Here is an 18,430-nt window from a genome sequence, read left to right on the forward strand (position 1 = left end):
TTGCAACCTTGGTTCAAACATGGACACAAGAACTGAATGCCAGAGGTGAGGTGAGAGTGCCTACCTTTGACATCAAGCAGCATTTGACCAAGTGTGGCATCAAGGAGCTCAAGCTAAACTGGAGTCAAAGGAAATCAAAGGGAAAACTCTCCAATGGCTGGAGTCATACCTGGCACAAAGGAAGATGGTTGTACTTGTTGGAGGTCAATCATCTCAACTCCAGGACATCACTGCAGGAGTTCCTCAGGGTAGTGTCCGAGGCCCAAACATCTTCAACTGCTGCATCAATGATCTCTCTTCCATCATAAGGTCAGAAGTGGGGATGTTTGCAGATGACTGCACAATGTTTAGCACCATTCGCAACTCCTCAAATAATGAAGCAGTCCATGTCCAAATGCAGCAAGACCTGAACAATATCCAGGCTTGGGCTAACAAGTGGCAAATTCCATTCGCGCCATACAAGTGTCAGGCAATGACCATCTCCTACAAGAGAGGATCTAACCATCGCCCCTTGATATTCAATGGCATTACCATTGCTGAATTCCCCACAATCAACATCCTGGGGGTGACCGTTGATCAGAAACTGAACTGGACTAGCCATATAAATAATGTGGCTTCCAGGGCAGCTCAAAGGCGAGGAATCTTACAGTGGGTAACTCACCTCCTGCCTCCCCCAAAGCCTGTTCACTATCTACAAGGCACAAGTCAGGAGTGTAATGGAATACTCTCCACTTGCCTGGATGAGTGCAGCTCCAACAACACTCAAGAAACTTGACACCGTGACAAAGCAGCCCGTTTGATTGCTCCCCATTCCACAAACATTCAAACCCTCCACCACCGGCGAACAGTGGCAGCCGTGTGTACCATCTGCAAGATGCACTGCAGTAACTCACCAAAATTCCTCAGGCAGCATCTTCCAAACCCAAGGCCACTCCCATCTAGAAAGACAAGAGCATCAGATACTGGGAATCCCACCACCTGGAGATTCCCCTCCAAATTACTCACCACCTTGACTTGGAAATATATCGCCGTGCGCTCACTGTCGCCGGAGCAACATCCTGGAACTCCCTCCCTAACAGCACAGTGGGTGTACCTACACCTCAAAGACTGCAGCAGTTCAAGAAAACTGCTCACCACCACCTTCTGAGGGATGGGCAATAAATGCTGGCCTAACCAGCGACACCCACGTCTCGTAAATGAATTATTAAAGATGAGGTTGTGAGGCTGTGCCAGGAGTGTACCTCTGCTATGTTTCAGATTTTCAGCAGGGATCTCACCTGCTCCATTGTTGCTATTCAACTGTTGAATGTTTTTTGCCGCTTTGCTCTGGACTGGGATCGTGCTGGGATTGAGTTAGATGGGTCATTGAGGAAGGGAGTTGCGGGTGTTTAAGTCGAAGACAGATTGGACAGGATCTTCCACTCGCCAATGGCGTGTTTTGGGGTGGCAAATGTGGCCTGCCATTGGTTGGATCTTCCAGTCCTGCTGCTGCTGTCAAAGGGGTTTTCTGTTGTTTGCATCCTCCCCCACTGGGGGACCTGCAGCAGGGGATCGCTGTCAGCAGGTCTAGAAGATTTCGCCAGCAGGAACAACCAGAAAATCTTGCCCAGAATCTCGGTTGATGAGTTCTTCAAGATGGCCTCTCCAGTAAAACACTGACTCCTTCTTGTCTTAGATGAGCTCCTCTCCATGCTTGACACCCTTATTTGATTGGGTGATAGATTGCCTTGACCACACTGAAGAAACTGCACATGTCATTGGTGTCTGTGAGTTGTTCGATCTCCCACAATTTGTTATTTATGTTGTGGGTTTTATGCTGTACCATTGCCTTCAGATTGTAGTACTGCTGCCTGTCTCTTGAGGCAGTTGTTGGTTGTTTTATTGCATTGTTAGCTGGTCATTATTCTAATACTCATCACAGCAGCATCTACACCCGTAATTGGTATTGCACAGAATGTTTACGTGGATTTCACTTATATCAAAACTTTATATCAACAAAATGTACCATCAGTACATTTACAATACTACAGTACTTGTTATTATCAATAAATAACAACTTAGAAATTTACTTAGAAATACTCAACATGCTTAAAGTTGTTCACACTGTAAATATCCTAAGTTCCATATTCAATTCATTTTCATTCATAAAATATTGAAAATGTACAATGTATAATTGGTGTGGCACAGTGATTAGCACTACTGCCTCACTGCAACAGATACTTTGGTTCAATTCCAACCTTGGGTGACTGCATGGGGTTTGCATGTTCTCCCTGTGTCAGTGTGGATTTTGTTCGGGTGCTCCGGTTTCCTCTCCACTGTCCAAAGATGTGTAGGTTAGGTGGTTTGGCCATGCTAAATTACCCCATCGTGTCCAAAGGTTAGGCGGGGTATGGGATGGGGCGGGGTAGTGGGCCTGGGTAGGGTGCTCTTTCATAGAGTTAGTGCAGACTCAATGGGCCAAATGGCCTCCTTCTGCACTGTAGGGAATCTATGATTCTATGATCCTATAATATACATATAATGTAAATAACTGACCCTTATTGAGTGTTGACATGTTAACTGCTTTATGACTTCCTGTTCTCTCATGATTTGGCATGTTCATATTAACAAACAAGATGGTTAATCTCCAGACATTCTAACTCTGACTTGCCCTGATGTGTCCCACAAAGACCCCCAATGTAGACTCTGGAGGCAGCTTTCAAAAAACCATGAGGTAGTGTGGAAGATTCTGGAAGTAACTGCTCCTCCAATCACAGGCTGTTCCCCTCCCACTGTTGCTGTTGAGAGAATCGGTTCACAAGCCTATTCATCTCCACGCTCTATCCAGCATAATCCAAACAGCATTCCCATTGTGTGGTGTTTCAGAGTCTAAATATCAATTTCCACCACAGCTCCTGCTCTGGAAATTATTTATTGCTGAGTGCCTGTACACTGGAAAATTGTAATGTCAGATTGATTCATTCCAGAGAGACAGTTACAGCTGTGTGACTGCGGTTGATATATATACATATATATAAAGGTTCCAGTTATTTCATTGATTAATTAAAATTTACTGGTCAGTTAATGCGTGGTTACGTTTTTAACTGCATCAAGTTTATGTTCAACTTTTTCCAGTTGAAAAGTAATGGATTTCGCAACAGAATGTAAAGACTTAGGCTGTTGACTGTTCATTCAGATCAAACATTAAACCAAGGCCCCATCTACCCTCTCAGGAGGATGTAAAAAATATAATGTCCACTATTTAAAGGATGAGCAAGGAGTTATCCTCGGGACCAGGGCCAAAATGTATTCCTCAAACAACGTTGCAAGAATAGGTTATCTGGCCATTCTAATTTTACTGCTTATGGGAACCTACTATGTGCAAATTGGCAGCCATGTTGCCCACATTACAACAGTGACCACATTGCAAAAATATTTTGCGGTTAAAAAGTGCCTTGAGAGGTCCTGCAGCCATGAAATGTGCTGTATAAATGATGTGGAGATGCCGGCGCTGGACTGGGGCGGGCACAGAAAGAGGTCTCACAACACCAGGTTAAAGTCCAACAGGTTTATTTGAAATCACAAGCTTTCAGAGCACTGCCCCTTCATCAGGTGAAGTGGAAGCAGATTCACAAACACAGCATATATAAGAGACACAATTACAAGATAATATGATGAATGGTTGGAATGCGAATCATTACAGGTAAACAAGTCTTTACATGTACAAACAGTGTTAATGGAGTGAGGGATAATCACAGGTAATCAAGCTGTGAATTGTCTCAAGCCAGGACAGTTCGTAGGATTCTGCAAACCCGGGCAATATGGTGGGGATTATATGTAATGTGACATGAACCCGAGATCCCGGTTGAGGCAGTTCTCATTCGTGCAGAACTTGACTACCAGTTACTGCTCAGCAATTCTGCATTGTCGTGTGTCCTGAAGGGCGCCTTGGAGAATGTTTAACCGAAGATCAGGGGTGCGATTCTCCGACCCCCCACCGGGTCAGAGAATCGCCGGGGGCCGGCGTGAATCCCGCCCCCGCCGTGTCCCGAATTCTCCGCCATCGGAGATTCAGCGGGGGCGGGAATCGCGCCGCGCCGGTCGGCGGAAATCGCGGCAGCCGGCGGGCCCACCCCCGGCGATTCTCCGTTCCGCAATGGGCCGAAGTCCCGCCGTTGTCAAACCACGCCAGCCGGCGTGGATTGAACCACCTTTCGAATGGCGGGACAAGGCGGCGCGGGCGGGCTCCGGGGTCCTGGGGGGGGGACGCAGGGCAATCTGGCCCCAGGGGTGCCCCCACGGTGGCCTGGCCCGCGATCGGGGCCCACCGATCCACTGGCGGGCCTGTGCCGTGGGGGCACTCTTTTCCTTCCGCCTTCGCCATGGTCTTCACTATGGCGGAGGTGGAAGAGACCCCCTCCACTGCGCATGCGCGGGGATGCCGTGAGCAGCCGCTGACACTCCCGCGCATGCGCCGCACGGCAAAGTCATTTCCGCGCCAGCTGGCGGGGCACCAAAGGCCTTTCCCGCCAGCCGGCGGGGGGAAAGTCAGTCCGGCGCGGACCTAGCCCCTCAAGGTGAGGGCTCGGCCCCTCAAGATCCAGAGAAGTTCGCACCTTTGGGGCGGCACGATGCCGGACTGATTCGCGCCATTTTTGGCGCTGGTCGGCGGACATCGCGCCGTTTGCGGAGAATCCCGCCCCAGAGACTGAATGTCCTTGACTGCTAAAGTATTTCCCGACAGGAAGGGAACACTCCAGCCTGGCAATTGTTGTGGGGTGTCCGTTCATCCGTTGTCACATGTCTGCCTGGTCTCGCTGATGCACCAGGCTTCGAGACACCCTTTCCTGCATTTTATGAGGGAGACAACGTTGTAAGAGTCGCATGCGTATGTACCGTGTACACATGTGATGGTTATATCCATGTTGATGATCTGGCTTGTCTTGCAGAGGTTGCTGTGGCAGGGTTGTGTGGTGTCGTGGTTGCTGTTCTCCTGAAGGCTGGGTAGTTTGCTCCGAACAATGGTCTGTTTGAGGTTCAGTGGTTGTTTGAAGGCAAGTAGTGGAGGTGTGGGGATGGCCTTGGTGAAATATTAGTCGTCATTGTAGAAGCCAGGTATTTCGAATACAACTAGTATAGGTAAAAGATAGCTGTTTAAGCATAAATGTTGAGCCCCTTGTTTTAAATACCCATTATACAGCATAATTCACTTTTACTGAGGTCCGTTGTTCTGGAAAATGCATATTTTCAGAGTCAGTGTGACATTAAAACAGCACAGTTGCAAGATAATTTGACACTGCTTGTGCTAATTGTCAAGGCCAAGGGATTGAATACACAGCAACATGAAGGCACCATTGTTCACAATGCAGATAACAGCTCGGTCAGAAAAGCTGATGTTGCACATTGAAGATGGACGGCTTGCCATCAAATCAAATGTGTTTGAGTCTAACCCAAACCAATTAGGATTATATTGGGGTGTAATTAGACGACTTAAGACAGTCTGTGTCAGTGATGTTAGTCCACTTTTGACTTTGAGTTTGAGTTTAGCTGAAGATTAGCTTTCTCTCTCTCTTCATGTTTCATTGCCAGACTTTGACCTTTTAAAAGTTACTTTCGAGCTGTCTGCCTAAGCAAAGAAAGATAATGTCTGTAATTCTCTGAAAGCTTCGAATTGTCTACGAATTGCCTTTTAAATGACTTTCAAATTGTAATCAAGCGACTACAAATAAAACAATTCTTTTTGGCACCTGAGGAGTTTATACTGCAAATTTCTGCTGAGTTCCAGTATTCGCAAAGTGCTACTGATAACCGAATAGCAGAGATGATATAAATTCCTTCAACTATACACAGTCAAATAATACAAGGAATCGAACAACTTAACACAGTCTACAAATAGTACAAATCTTACAACTTGTCGTATTGCGCCAGGACTTGATTCATCAACTAAGCTTCCCCCAAACTTGGTGTAGTTCGACAGGTTAAGATCCCTATAAATTATAAGATTCCTTCATTTTTCATTTTGGCGTTGTCGGCAGGATAAGATCCCTATAAATTAAAGATTCCTTCATTTTGGCGTAGTCGGCAGGATTTGATTCATCAACTAAGCTTCCCCCAAACTTGGTGTAGTTCGCCAGGTTAAGATCCCTATAAATTATAAGATTCCTTCATTTTTCATTTTGGCGTAGTCAGGCAGAAGGGGGGAGTACTGAACGACCTTCGGAGGCCCAGGTGATGACGGAAAGCTTCGAAGATAATCGGAGGAGGTCAGGAACCTTCGGGAAGCTTCGGAGATAATCGGAGGAGGCCCAGAAGACAGTCGGCCCTTGATGACATGTTGAAGGCTCCGAACAAGATGTCATGGGTTTTCCACTCCGCGAAGTACTGGTCGACGAACGGTACTCTGTAAGTCATGTCCCGCAGTCGTCGTCTGAGCAGGTCGGTGCGGTTTTCCGCTGTGGCGCGTCGGAACTGTCGATCTATGAGTCGACTGTCATATCCCATTCTTACAAGGGCATCTGTAGGATCTTGTTCGAGCAGATACTGTGTATACGGAGGACTTGTCCATTGGGGATGGCTTCTTCAACGTGTTTAGGGTGGAAGCTGTAGAAGTGGAGCATCATGAGGTTATCCGTGGGCTTCCAGTAGAGTGAAGTCCTCAGGAGTCTGTCCTTGATGGAGATGCATGTGTCCAAGAATGCAATCAATTCTTAAGAACACGATATGGCACTCCCACCCGGGTTATTCTCTCTTCCAGCGGGGGGAAGATACAAAAGTCTGAAAACAAGCACGAACAGATTCAAAATCAACTTCTTCCCCGCTGTTACAAGTCTCCTGAATGACCCTCTTATGGACTGGACTGATTTCTCCACGCATCTTCTCTACTGTGTAGCACAACACTCCGTATGCTTCACCCAATGTCTATGTCTATGTATTTACATTGTGTATTTATCGTATGTCCTATGTTTGTCATGTATGAAACAATCTGCCTGGACTGTTCACAGAACAATACGTTTTACTGTACCTCAGTACACGTGATAATAAATCAAATTCAAATTCAATTCAATCTTCCTTCTTTTGCAGTTGTTTTTTGAGTTTACGAGTGTTTTCCTTTGGTTCGGCAACTACTGTATTAAGTTGAGTTGCCTTCTCAAGAGTTTTCTGCAAAGTTTGACAAATACCACCTGTGTTCAGTGCTATTTAGAATGTTTCTTGTGTGCAGTCGCTCACTGTCGCTTAGACTCTTTTGTCTAAAACTCTGTCCAGACACATAACAATAAATCTAAATTTAAATCAATGTTTGAGGCCATAAAAGTGTCATGTTCTTGTGCTATGGCCAGTGGGAATAATGCACAATAGAACATCTAGTTCTTGACTCGATAAAATAATTTATTAAATAATATAAATGTGTAGTAAAGATAACTGTAAGAAATATATCACAAACTACTAATACTAATAAATGATCCTAGAGCTACTGCAAGTATAACTAACACCAACACGACTAACTCCCAACTCCCCAAGGTACAGAGTCCCATGGTAGATCTACATTGCCACCAGGTGGTCAGAGATTGCGTACACCATTGTATACATAATTGCTTATGCAGATCATCACAAAAAAGAGCCAAAATCTTACTCCTGGACTTCATCAATTGTTGTTGGAGATTTTTTAAATGACCAATTTAATATATTGAAATTGTTTTGGTACGTTTTGATTTGGCCCATTCTTTCTCCCTCTTAGTCAAATCTATCTTTATTTATTTATGTGGACTTGATGTGGTTAATTCGGCCACTCTAATTTACCCTCCATCTTCATCATTCCTCTGTTTCCTCCTGAATCCTTACAGGTGGGATACATCGTTGACCCCGCCATTCAAGAGGCTCCCAGATGTCACGTTAACTGCACTATCAGTTCGCCCTTTCAGTGGATTACAGTGCAAATATTTATGGGCTGAAGGGTGCATAAAGAAGTCCAAATAATGAGGCACATCACAAGATGTCGGACCGCAGCAACAACTAGTCCAATAGGTTTGACTCCACAGTTACCTGACTGTACAACTTCTGAAACAGGTTTGTCTTGTATGTGAGCCATGTGTCCCAGGGTGGAGAAGATGATAAATCCAGCAAACACACTCGTAGCACAGTTAACAACACAGACAATGATGGTGTCTCGGTAACAGTTGTTGTGGAATTTGTTGTAGGATGACAGTGTGATTAAACTGCCCCAACCCACTGAGATAGAAAAGAAAATTTGTGTTGCTGCTTCTTTCCAGATCTGGTAAAGAGAAAGTTGAATTAATTAACAGTTAGAGGGCCGTCTGCAGCCAACTTTGGGCAGGCATTTACCCATACATTGATACATTGATCAGATATTTCAGTTGAAAAGATTCCTACTGAATCTGTTCCAAGGTTTTGGCAACAAGGAGACATCAAGAAGATATCCCATCATATCCCAATCTCTGTCACTCTGTCTCACCTAGTTCCATCCTGTCTCTGCTCTGCCTATCTCAGTTTTTGCCATTCTTTCTCTCCTGTGAACATCTAGGGCGGGTTGCCAGCCCCACTTACGGAACAGGCAATTTTCATCTGTGTGGGGTGTAGAGTGGGTCAAGAGCCTGCACACTGCAGTCTCGATGTTGCTGGTACCATCACAGTTGTGGGCATTTCACAGCATGCACAATTTTAATGGAGGCTGAGGGGTTTTGGAAGGAAATAGGAAATATAAATAACACTGGAGCAGCAAAGCCATGGACAGTAGGCGAACAATGGTTTGGAGGGAGCAACCATATAAAACATCAGGAGAAAAGTTGTCTTCTACTCTACGGTATTATGAGCTATTGCAGTCTAGGTTCTCTGTGTTATAACTACAAGAAGTTATTGTAGTGTTTTTATTCAGGTAAATGATCATTAAATAATGGGGTTGCCATGGTGTTACTTTTGACAACTGGCAAGTTGTCAGGGGTGCAAACCAGCATTGAACACGATCGAACGGCCAATTTGCGCCCGATTTGGTGATGTACCATGGTTGTTAAATCTCACAAGGGGCCATTTAGCACTGGTTTTCACAAAGGTGGACCAGGCGTGATGGCACTTGGGGGATTTTCAAAAGCAATTGAAGACCTTTGAGTGGTCGGGCTCTGGGCAGGGTGGTAGCATAGCATCATGGATGCCATCCAGGCACCTTGGCACTGTCACCTGAGCACCTTGATAGTGCCACCTTGGCACTGTCAGGCTGGAAGGGACACTGCCAGGGTGAAATGCTGGCAGTGCAAGGTGCCCAGGTGCCAGGTTGCCCATGCCAGGCATCAGACCCGGGGGTGCCTGCCCTTATGAGATGGGGTGAGGGGGGCTCAAGTACCCCCTAATTTGTAAGTTGAAGCATTGGGAGGGGGGGTCCAGAGGTCACAGTGGGAGGTTGAGAAATCAGGGCGGCATTTAAAAAGGGCCCCCCAATCTCTTCTTGCAGAGCTCATCAATGCAAGAAAGGAATGTAAGTGCAGCCTCAGAGGCCCCCCCAAAAAACAAAGTCTCATTTAATAGCGGGGTTATTCTTGGTGCTGCAGACTCTGTGAAACACCCAAAATATTCGCCCCCAAAATGGGACTCTTTTTTTTGTGAAATCATGTCCATTGTAAATTCAAAGGTTTCCAGATGCATCAGAGTAGATTATCCACTTGATAAAGTATTATCCTGCATTAAGCAATTTTGAAAGGCTATCCCAGTTAGATACCCTGATTTGTGTGTGAAATGCCCCCAAAGCTTCATTTCTGATTCCACCGAAATTCAGGTCAGCCATCTAGTTGGCTGTTTTAAAGCTTTCCAAGATGTCTGAGCTATTGCCTGTTTTCAAGGATCTCCTGGAGAGGATAATGGTTTTCAGGTGATTATTCAAGCAACATTTGTTTATTTTGATAGATATGGAGCTTTTGAAATATTTTCAAATGTTATAATAGGGCTTGTGAGTTTTGTACATGGTGGATACTTGTTGAGTGGTTTGGGGCTGAGGCAGTAAGGTGAGGGGAGTGAGGGAGTTAGTGAGGTTTGGGGTTGAGTATTGAGGGGATATGGTGCAGAGATGGTTGAATGAGGGTGTGAGTGAGAATTGGAGGCTGAAGGGTATCCCCTAATTGTGGAGCAATTAAAAGGGGCTTGGGAGCTGACAAGGTGTGAGTCGAGGACTAGATATTAATGTGGCCCCCAGGATATGGAAGTGAGTGATAGGGGTCTTTATACTGCTCTGTAGAACAGGAGTGATTGTTCTGTGAACAGAGACAGACCTTTAACAGATTGTTTTGGCATCGGCCAACCTCCACAGCATGCTGACTGTCACTCCCAGGCAGGCAGCAGGATTACAATGCTGGGAAATTTGCACAATTCCTGATTTCCACCTCAAACATGAAAACCCAGACCCAAAATGATTTTTTTAAAAAATCATCCAAAACAATCTCGTCACAAAGTCTTAGTTAAAGCTTGGTAACATCTAAAATTAGTATTTCCACTTCTGAACAAGACGCCAAAATCAGCCCTCTTATTTTGAACTGACTATCACAGGCTGACAAAAATCAATTCAAAGAATATTACATCTGAAATCAAATCAATGATATTATTTTGTTTACCTCAGCGTCAGCCAGTTTGGAGAAGTCTGACTGTCTTCCAATGTAGAATTCAATTCCTTTATAGGCTCCCTCCAGGGTAAGGCCTCGGATCAGGAGTATGGTCAGAACCACATAAGGGAACGTCGCAGTGAAATAAACCACCTGACCAGGGAGAGGAGCTTGTTAGATTTCCCTGTATTAGAACAACATAGTGCATAGCACATACAGTGAGAAGGAGGCCATTCAGCCCATCGAGTCTGCACCGACCCACTTTAGCCCTCACTTCCACTCTATCCCCGTAACCCAATAACCCTTCCTAACCTTTTTTGGGGTCACTAAGGGCAATTTATCATAGCCAACCCACCTAACCTGCACGTCTTTGGGAGGAAACCAGAGCAGCTGGAGGAAACCCACACAGACATGGGGAGAACTTGCAGACTCTATACAGACAGCGACCCAGTGGGGAATTGAACCTGGGACCCTGACGGTGTGAAGCCACATTCCTATCCACAGTATTGCTGGCACAACATTTACAGCATTGAATCCAATCGAATAGTAAACTGATTGGATTGTGATCAAAGCAGAAAATGAGGCAGAAAACAATTGGAGTGGTAATAATTATATAAAAGCATATTTAACACTGAGCTGCATAATGTAACTGAGTTTGAATAATACAATGTTATTCCAACTTCTCTGTTTCTCAGTCAGGAAAGTAACATTCAAACAGGTATTACGGGCTAGGGTTTAGAGAACACCAAAGTAAAGCATGGAGTTCAGTTGGCCCACAACTTTGAAGAGATTTTAGTTGTGGGGAGCACAAGGGCCCACTTTACAGGTGTGATGCAACAGAGAGCTAAAAGTATTTTTAAACAAAAAACAATGTTTATTCTATGAATCCAGTTCACATTTTATAAACACACAGTAAACATCTTATCAACTACCAACCCTGATAACCCCCCCAAAAGATACAGTACTCTATAGGTAACCCTTAATAACTTTCCAAACAACATCTATAAGTCAAAAAACCCTTTGTAACAAAGACTGTAGGTTTGCGTTCCTTATAGAAACAAGTATTACTTTGTAATCATCAAGTGATCTGGAGACATTCTTTAGATTGCAGAGAGAGAGATGAATTCACATCTGCTTGGTTTGAATGCAGCTCTCCAACTGGAAGTGAAACTAAACACCCCCGGAGCCAAAAAGAGCATTCAGCTCCACCCACACAATGACATCACTGCAGCCATTTGATAAAGCACACTTTTCTTAAAGAGACATTCATATGGCAACAGCAGAATAGAAAACAATGTGATGAATCTATTTTACTCCTCATATTTACTCCTTCGGTTTCTTGGTCATTCTCTTTGTTCAGACAAATCTCATTTGAATGAACTAAGCCCATGGTTTGAATTGTACCGGCCACTCGCGGGTAAGGTAAACAGTTGGGTGGCCAGGTAAATTAGGGTGCCGTGCCATTGATGGTGTACCTGCCTCCAGCCCACTCATCCCTACTTTGCCGTGATTGTACAAATGGCAAGGGAGCTTTCCCATTGGCAATTAATGCCCAATTAAGGGCTTCATTGTGCCACTGTTCTGATATAATGAACGGTTGGAGAGGTCGGCACCCAATGTGTAACTCCGCAGTTTTAGCCCTGCAGGTTTTTGGTCAATGATAGTGAGGCCTCCTTTCCCAGGCCCCCTGTGCCGTGCAGCATCTATCAGAGGCTCCTCCTGGCCAACAGTTTTGTCTCCCCATGTGCACTCTTCACTCTCTGCCATACCTACCATGTCCCCGCACCTCCCCTCACTGAGGCCAGGACAGGTCCTCCTCTGTTTTCCAGCAATCCCAACAGTGGGCAACACGCCAATTGTTTTATTGTTGCAGAAATTGGTACTTTATAACTGGTTTTAACTCAATTCATAGACACGTAGAAACATAGATACATAGAACATACAGTGCAGAAGGAGGTCATTCGGCCCATCGAGTCTGCATCGACCCACTTAAGCCCTCACTTCCACCCTATCCCCATAACCCAATAACCACTCCTAACCTTTTTTTAGACACCGAGGGCAATTTGGCATGGCCAAGCCACCTAAACCTGCACGTCTCTGGACTTTGGGAGGAAACTGGAGCACCCGGAGGAAACTCAGAGAACGTGCCGACTCCGCACAGACAGTGCCCAGCGGGGAATCGAACCTGGGATCTTGGCGCTGTAAAGCCATAGTGCTATCCACTTGTGCTACTGAGCTGCCCGATTCATCACCAATTATTTTACCTTTCCTGAAGATTTGATTCCTTTCGATAATGCTGCCCCAGCAATCAGCCAGGCCAGAAGCAGACAGAGGGCCAAATCCCAGACTATCTCCCCAGTCTCATCGATTGAATTGGTACGGCGTAAAACCCCTTTACTGAATAAAATAGTAACAGAGAACAACTTAGACAAGAATACTATTCATTATACACCCTCACTACTAGATACAGTGCATCAGTATTTCTATCATTCTACTTGTATCAAATATGATAGATTTAAACAATATACAATGTATAGTTTATTATTGGGACATAATTATTATTAAGAATTGAAATTATATTTGGTATCCATTACAATATCACTCACCACCCTATGGCACTTTGCAAATATACACATTTGTTTAAAGATGAGTGCAAATGAAATTCTCAGCAGAAATAATTGGAAGGAGTTGTTAACAGTGCTTCATTCACTGCCTTACATGGCACTGCTAAAATTACCTGTGTTTCTCACTGTGGAATGGGTGGATTTTGACAACCTTCAGAGACAGAGTAGAAGGTAAATGTGGCATGATAAGCTTTGGGATGTCAACCCAATATGCCCAACCCAAAACCTTAATATGTCTCGGCATATCAACAGGAGTCACAGTGAATTGTGTCAAATAAGTGCCCAATTGAAAGCTGCCTCCGTCCCTGCCATGATGTGGAGATGCCGGCGTTGGAGTGGGGTGAGCACAGTAAGAAGTCATATAACACCAGGTTAAAGTCCAACAGGTTTGTTTCAAATCACAAGCTTTCGGAGCACTGCTCCTTCCTCAGGTGAATGGAGAGGGAGGTTCCAGAAACATTTATAAGCCAAAGATGCAAGACTACTTTGAATGTGAGCATTTGCAGGTAATTAAGTTTTTACAGATCCAGAGAGAGGGGTAACCCCAGGTTAAAGATGTATGAATTGTCTCAAGCCAGGACAGTTGGTGGGATTTCGCAAGCCGAGGCAGATGGTATGGGGTGAATGTAATGCGACATGAATCCAAGGTCCCGGTTGAGGCCATACTAATGTGTGCGGAACCTGGCTATAAGTTTCTGCTCTGCGATTCTGCGTTGTTGCGCGTCCTGAATGCCGCCTTGGAGAACGCTTACCCGAAGATCAGAGGCTGAATGCCCTCACCTGCTGAAGTGTTCCCCGACTGGAAGGGAACATTTCTGCCTGGTGATTGTCGCGCGATGTCTGTTCATCCGTTGTCACAGAGTCTGCATGATCTCGCCAATGTACCACGCTTCGGGATATCATTTCCTGCAGCGTATGAGGTAGACAACATTGGCCGAGTCGCACAAGTGTGTATGGTGTACCTGGTGGGTGGTATTCTCACGTGTAATGGTGGTACACATGTCGATGATCTGGCACGTCTTGCAGAGATTGCCATGACAGGGTTGTGTGGTGTCGTGGTCGCTGTTCTGAAGGCTGAGTAGTTTGCTGCAAACAATGGTTTGTTTGAGGTTGCGCTTGAGGTTGCACGGTTGTTTGAAGGCAAGTAGTGGGGGTGTGGGGATGACCTTGGCAAGATTTTGTCTTCTTCGATGACGTGTTGAAGATTGCGGAGAAGATGTCGTAGTTTCTCCACTCCAGAGAAGTACTGGACGACGAAGGGTAATCTGTCGGTTGTGTCCCATGTTTGTCTTCTGAGGAGGTTGGTGCGTTTTTTTGCTGTGGCGCGTTGGAACTGTCGGTTGATGAGTCGAGTGCCATATCTCGTTCATACGAGGGCATCTTTCAGCGTCTGTAGATATTTGTTACGCTCCTCCTTGTCTGTGCAGATCCTGTGTATATGGAGGGCTTGTCCATAGGGGATGGCTTCGTTAACGTGTTTGGGGTGGAAGCTGGAGAAGTGGGGCATCGTGGGGTTATCTGTGGGCTTGCGGTAAAGCGAAGTGCTAAGGTGACCGTCCTTAATGGAGACGAGTGTGTCCAAGAATGCAACCGATTTTGGAGAGTCGTCCATGGTGAGATCTCCAACCAGAGGAATCAGTCTTGATTGGAGATTAGATCCAGGAAAACCATGAACTGGAAAAGACACAAAGTCCGAGATCTTTTCTTGTAGAGATTGAAAATAGGATACTGAGAAGAAATAGTTGTGTGCCTATATCTACAAGAAGAAGGCCATCAATGGAATGGACTAACTACCCATACGATCAGACAGACAACCTGAACAGAGAAACAGTAGTCTGTGACAGTTCACACACTGTGCTGTAGAGTACCACAGAGAACATGAAGAAACTGAATCCTGTCCGACTTTCGAATGAGCTGACAATAAATCCGGCGAGAAGCACCACAATGCTTTTCTCTCTAAAGTGAAGTCACCATTGTAGCGCACAATAATTTACGCGAGACGAGAAGCGATGAAGTCTATCTAGACTTTATTAAGCGAGACTTGTCCCCCAGCAGCTCAGCAACAGAATGAGGCTGCGGGGAGAACTCGAGCTCTTATAATCCGCCTTCAGGGCGGCGCCAGAAGTCGGCACATCCAACCAGGACCCGGGACCTGTCAGCCAATAGCCTCTCGGCTTCACAGGTACCATATTACCCCTAATACATACCACCACATTCACCCCTTGTTAAAAAGGAACCCGGCGGGGTGGTGGTTCGCATGGTGGTAGCGGTTTACAAGGCTGGCCCTGGAACAAATTTCAGACTGTGGTTATACATCTTTAGCCCTACATTCAGCTATGTACAAGTTTGTCAGAACTATTTACAATAAGGGAAAAACATTTCTTTACAACAAAATTCTTGCTTTCTTGGTGTCATGCGGATTCCACGAGTCGAGCGGGCGGTCTGGTCTTCCTTGTTGATCGCCTCAGCCCCGGTGGTGGTGCAGGTGCTTGCTCGGGTGCTGTCGTCTCCGGGATCGTTGCGCTGTTTGTTCCAGTTTTACTCCTGGGCAGGCACGGGAGGAGGACCGATCCCCCCCGGGAAGGGGGCGGTCGTGGGGTGCGCCGGTGGCAGGAAGGGGGTGATCGGTGTTGGGGGTGTGTGTGTGTTGCCGACGGGCGCCAGGTCCCGCAGGGAGACCGTGTCCTGTCGGCCGTCGGGGTACGCCACATAGGCGTACTGCGGGTTTGCGTGGAGGAGGTGAACCCTCTCGAACCAACGGGTCCGATTTGTGCGCCCGCACATGTTTCCGGAGCAAGATGGGTCCTGGGGCTGCCAGCCAGGTCGGCAGCGACGTTCCGGAGGAGGACTTCCTAGGGAAGACAAGGAGGCGCTCGTGAGGCGTTTGGTTAGTGGTGGTACACAGCAGCGACCGGATGGAGTGGAGGGCATCCGGGAGGACTTCCTCCCACCAGGAAACTGGGAGATCTCTGGACCGTAGGGCCAGTAGGACGGTCTTCCAGACCTTGCCATTCTCCCTCTCTACCTGCCCGTTCCCCCGGGGGTTGTAGCTGGTCATCCTGCTCGAGGCTATGCCCTTGCTGAGCAGGAACTGACGCAGCTCGTCACTCATGAAGGAGGATCCCCTGTCGCTATGGATGTACGCGGGGAAACCGAACAGTGTAAAGATGGTGCCAAGGGCTTTAATGACTGTGGCCGCTGTCATGTCGGAGCAGGGGATGGCGAAGGGGAAACGGGAGTACTCGTCCATCACGTTCAGGAAGTATGCATTGCGTTCGGTGGAGGGGAGGGGCCCTTTGAAATCCAAACTGAGGCGTTCAAAGGTGTGGGAAGCCTTGATCAGGTGTGCTCTATCTGGCCTGAAAAAGTGCGGTTTGCACTCTGCGCAGATGTGGCAGTTCCTGGTGACTGTACGGACCTCCTCCACAGAGTAGGGGAGGTTGCGGGACTTTACAAAATGGTAGAATCGAGTGACCCCCGGGTGGCAGAGGTCCTCGTGGAGGGCTTGGAGCCGGTCTATTTGTGCGTTGGCACATGTGCCACGGGACAGGGCATCGGACGGTTCGTTCAGCTTTCCGGGATGATACAAGATCTCATAGTTATAGGTGGAGAGCTCGATCCTCCACCTTAAGATCTTGTCATTTTTAATTTTGCCCCGCTGTGCATTATCGAACATAAAGGCTACCGACCGTTGGTCGGTGAGGAGAGTGAATCTCCTGCCGGCCAGGTAATGCCTCCAATGTTGCACAGCTTCCACTATGGCTTGGGCTTCCTTTTCCACTGAGGAGTGGCGGATTTCTGAGGCGTGGAGGGTCCGGGAGAAAACGGCCACGGGTCTGCCCGCTTGGTTAAGGGTGGCTGCCAGAGCTACATCGGATGCGTCGCTCTCGACCTGGAAGGGGAGGGACTTGTCGATGGCGCTCATCGTGGCCTTTGCGATATCCGCTTCGATGCGGCTGAAGGCCTGGCGAGCCTCTGTCGACAGGGGGAAGGTAGTGGACTGTATTAGCGGGCTGGCCTTGTCTGCGTACTGGGGGATCCACTGGGCGTAATATGAAAAGAAGCCCAGACAACATTTCAGGGCTTTGGAGCAGTGGGGGAGGGGAAATTCCATAAGGGGGCGCATGCGTTCGGGGTCGGGGCCCAGCACTCCATTGCGCACTACGTATCCCAGGATGGCCAAACGGTTTGTGCCAAAAACGCATTTTTCCTCGTTATATGTGAGGTTCAGGGCATTTGCAGTCTGAAGGAACTTTTGGAGGTTGGCGTCGTGGTCCTGCTGATCGTGGGCACAGATGGTTACGTTGTTGAGATACGGGAACGTGGCCTGCAACCTGTGCTGGTCAACCATTCGGTCCATCTCCCGTTGGAAGACCGAGACCCCGTTCGTGACGCCAAATGGGACCCTTAGGAAGTGGTATAGCTGCCCGTCTGCCTCGAAGGCGGTGTACTTGCGGTCACCTGGGCGGATGGGGAGCTGGTGGTAGGCGGACTTGAGGTCCACGGTGGAAAAGACCTTGTACTGGGCAATCCGATTGACCATGTCGGATATGCGAGGGAGAGGGTACGCATCTAGCTGGGTGTACCTGTTGATGGTCTGACTATAATCTACGACCATCCTTTGCTTCTCCCCGGTCTTCACGACTACCACCTGGGCTCTCCAGGGACTATTGCTGGCCTGGATTATGCCTTCCTTCAGCAACCGCTGGACTTCAGACCGGATAAATGTCCGGTCCTGGGCGCTGTACCGTCTGCTCCTAGTGGCGACGGGTTTGCAATCCGGGGTGAGGTTTGCAAACAAGGATGGCGGTTCAACCTTGAGGGTTGCGAGGCTGCAGATAGTGAGTGGGGGTATTGGGCCGCCGAATTGGAATGTTAGGCTCTGGAGGTTACACTGGAAGTCTAATCCCAGTAATGTGGGCGCGCAGAGTTGGGGAAGGACGTAGAGCCTGTAGTTCTTGAACTCCCTCCCTTGCACCGTTAGGTTTGCGATGCAGAACCCTTTGATCTCCACTGAGTGGGATCCTGCAGCTAGGGAAATCTTTTGCGTGCTTGGATGGATGGACAGAAAACAGCATCTTACCGTATCTGGGTGAATAAAACTTTCCATGCTCCCAGAGTCGATCAAGCATGGCGTCTCGTATCCGTTGACCAGCACCGTTGTTGTCGTCGTCTGGAGCGTCCGGGGCCGCGATTGATCCAGTGTCACCGAAGCCAGTCGTGGCAGTA

The 18,430-nt window shown here is 47.2% G+C and overlaps 1 protein-coding gene across 5 annotated transcripts in view; it reads right to left on the reverse strand.

The window, feature by feature from the left end:
- Nucleotides 1-18,430, reverse strand: part of LOC140420924 (sodium- and chloride-dependent neutral and basic amino acid transporter B(0+)-like) — a 69,772-nt gene that overhangs the window by 30,492 nt on the left and 20,850 nt on the right. For all 5 annotated transcript variants that reach the window (XM_072505077.1, XM_072505075.1, XM_072505078.1 and 2 more), the window contains 3 exons: nucleotides 12,842-12,974; nucleotides 10,590-10,730; nucleotides 8,020-8,248 (listed from right to left, as the gene is read on the reverse strand). In XM_072505077.1, the coding sequence (XP_072361178.1) occupies nucleotides 8,020-8,248; nucleotides 10,590-10,730; nucleotides 12,842-12,974 (503 nt within the window). The remainder of the gene's footprint in view (nucleotides 1-8,019; nucleotides 8,249-10,589; nucleotides 10,731-12,841; nucleotides 12,975-18,430) is intronic.

Source organism: Scyliorhinus torazame, chromosome 5 (genome assembly GCF_047496885.1).
Source record: "Scyliorhinus torazame isolate Kashiwa2021f chromosome 5, sScyTor2.1, whole genome shotgun sequence".
Taxonomy (NCBI): Eukaryota; Metazoa; Chordata; class Chondrichthyes; order Carcharhiniformes; family Scyliorhinidae; genus Scyliorhinus; species Scyliorhinus torazame.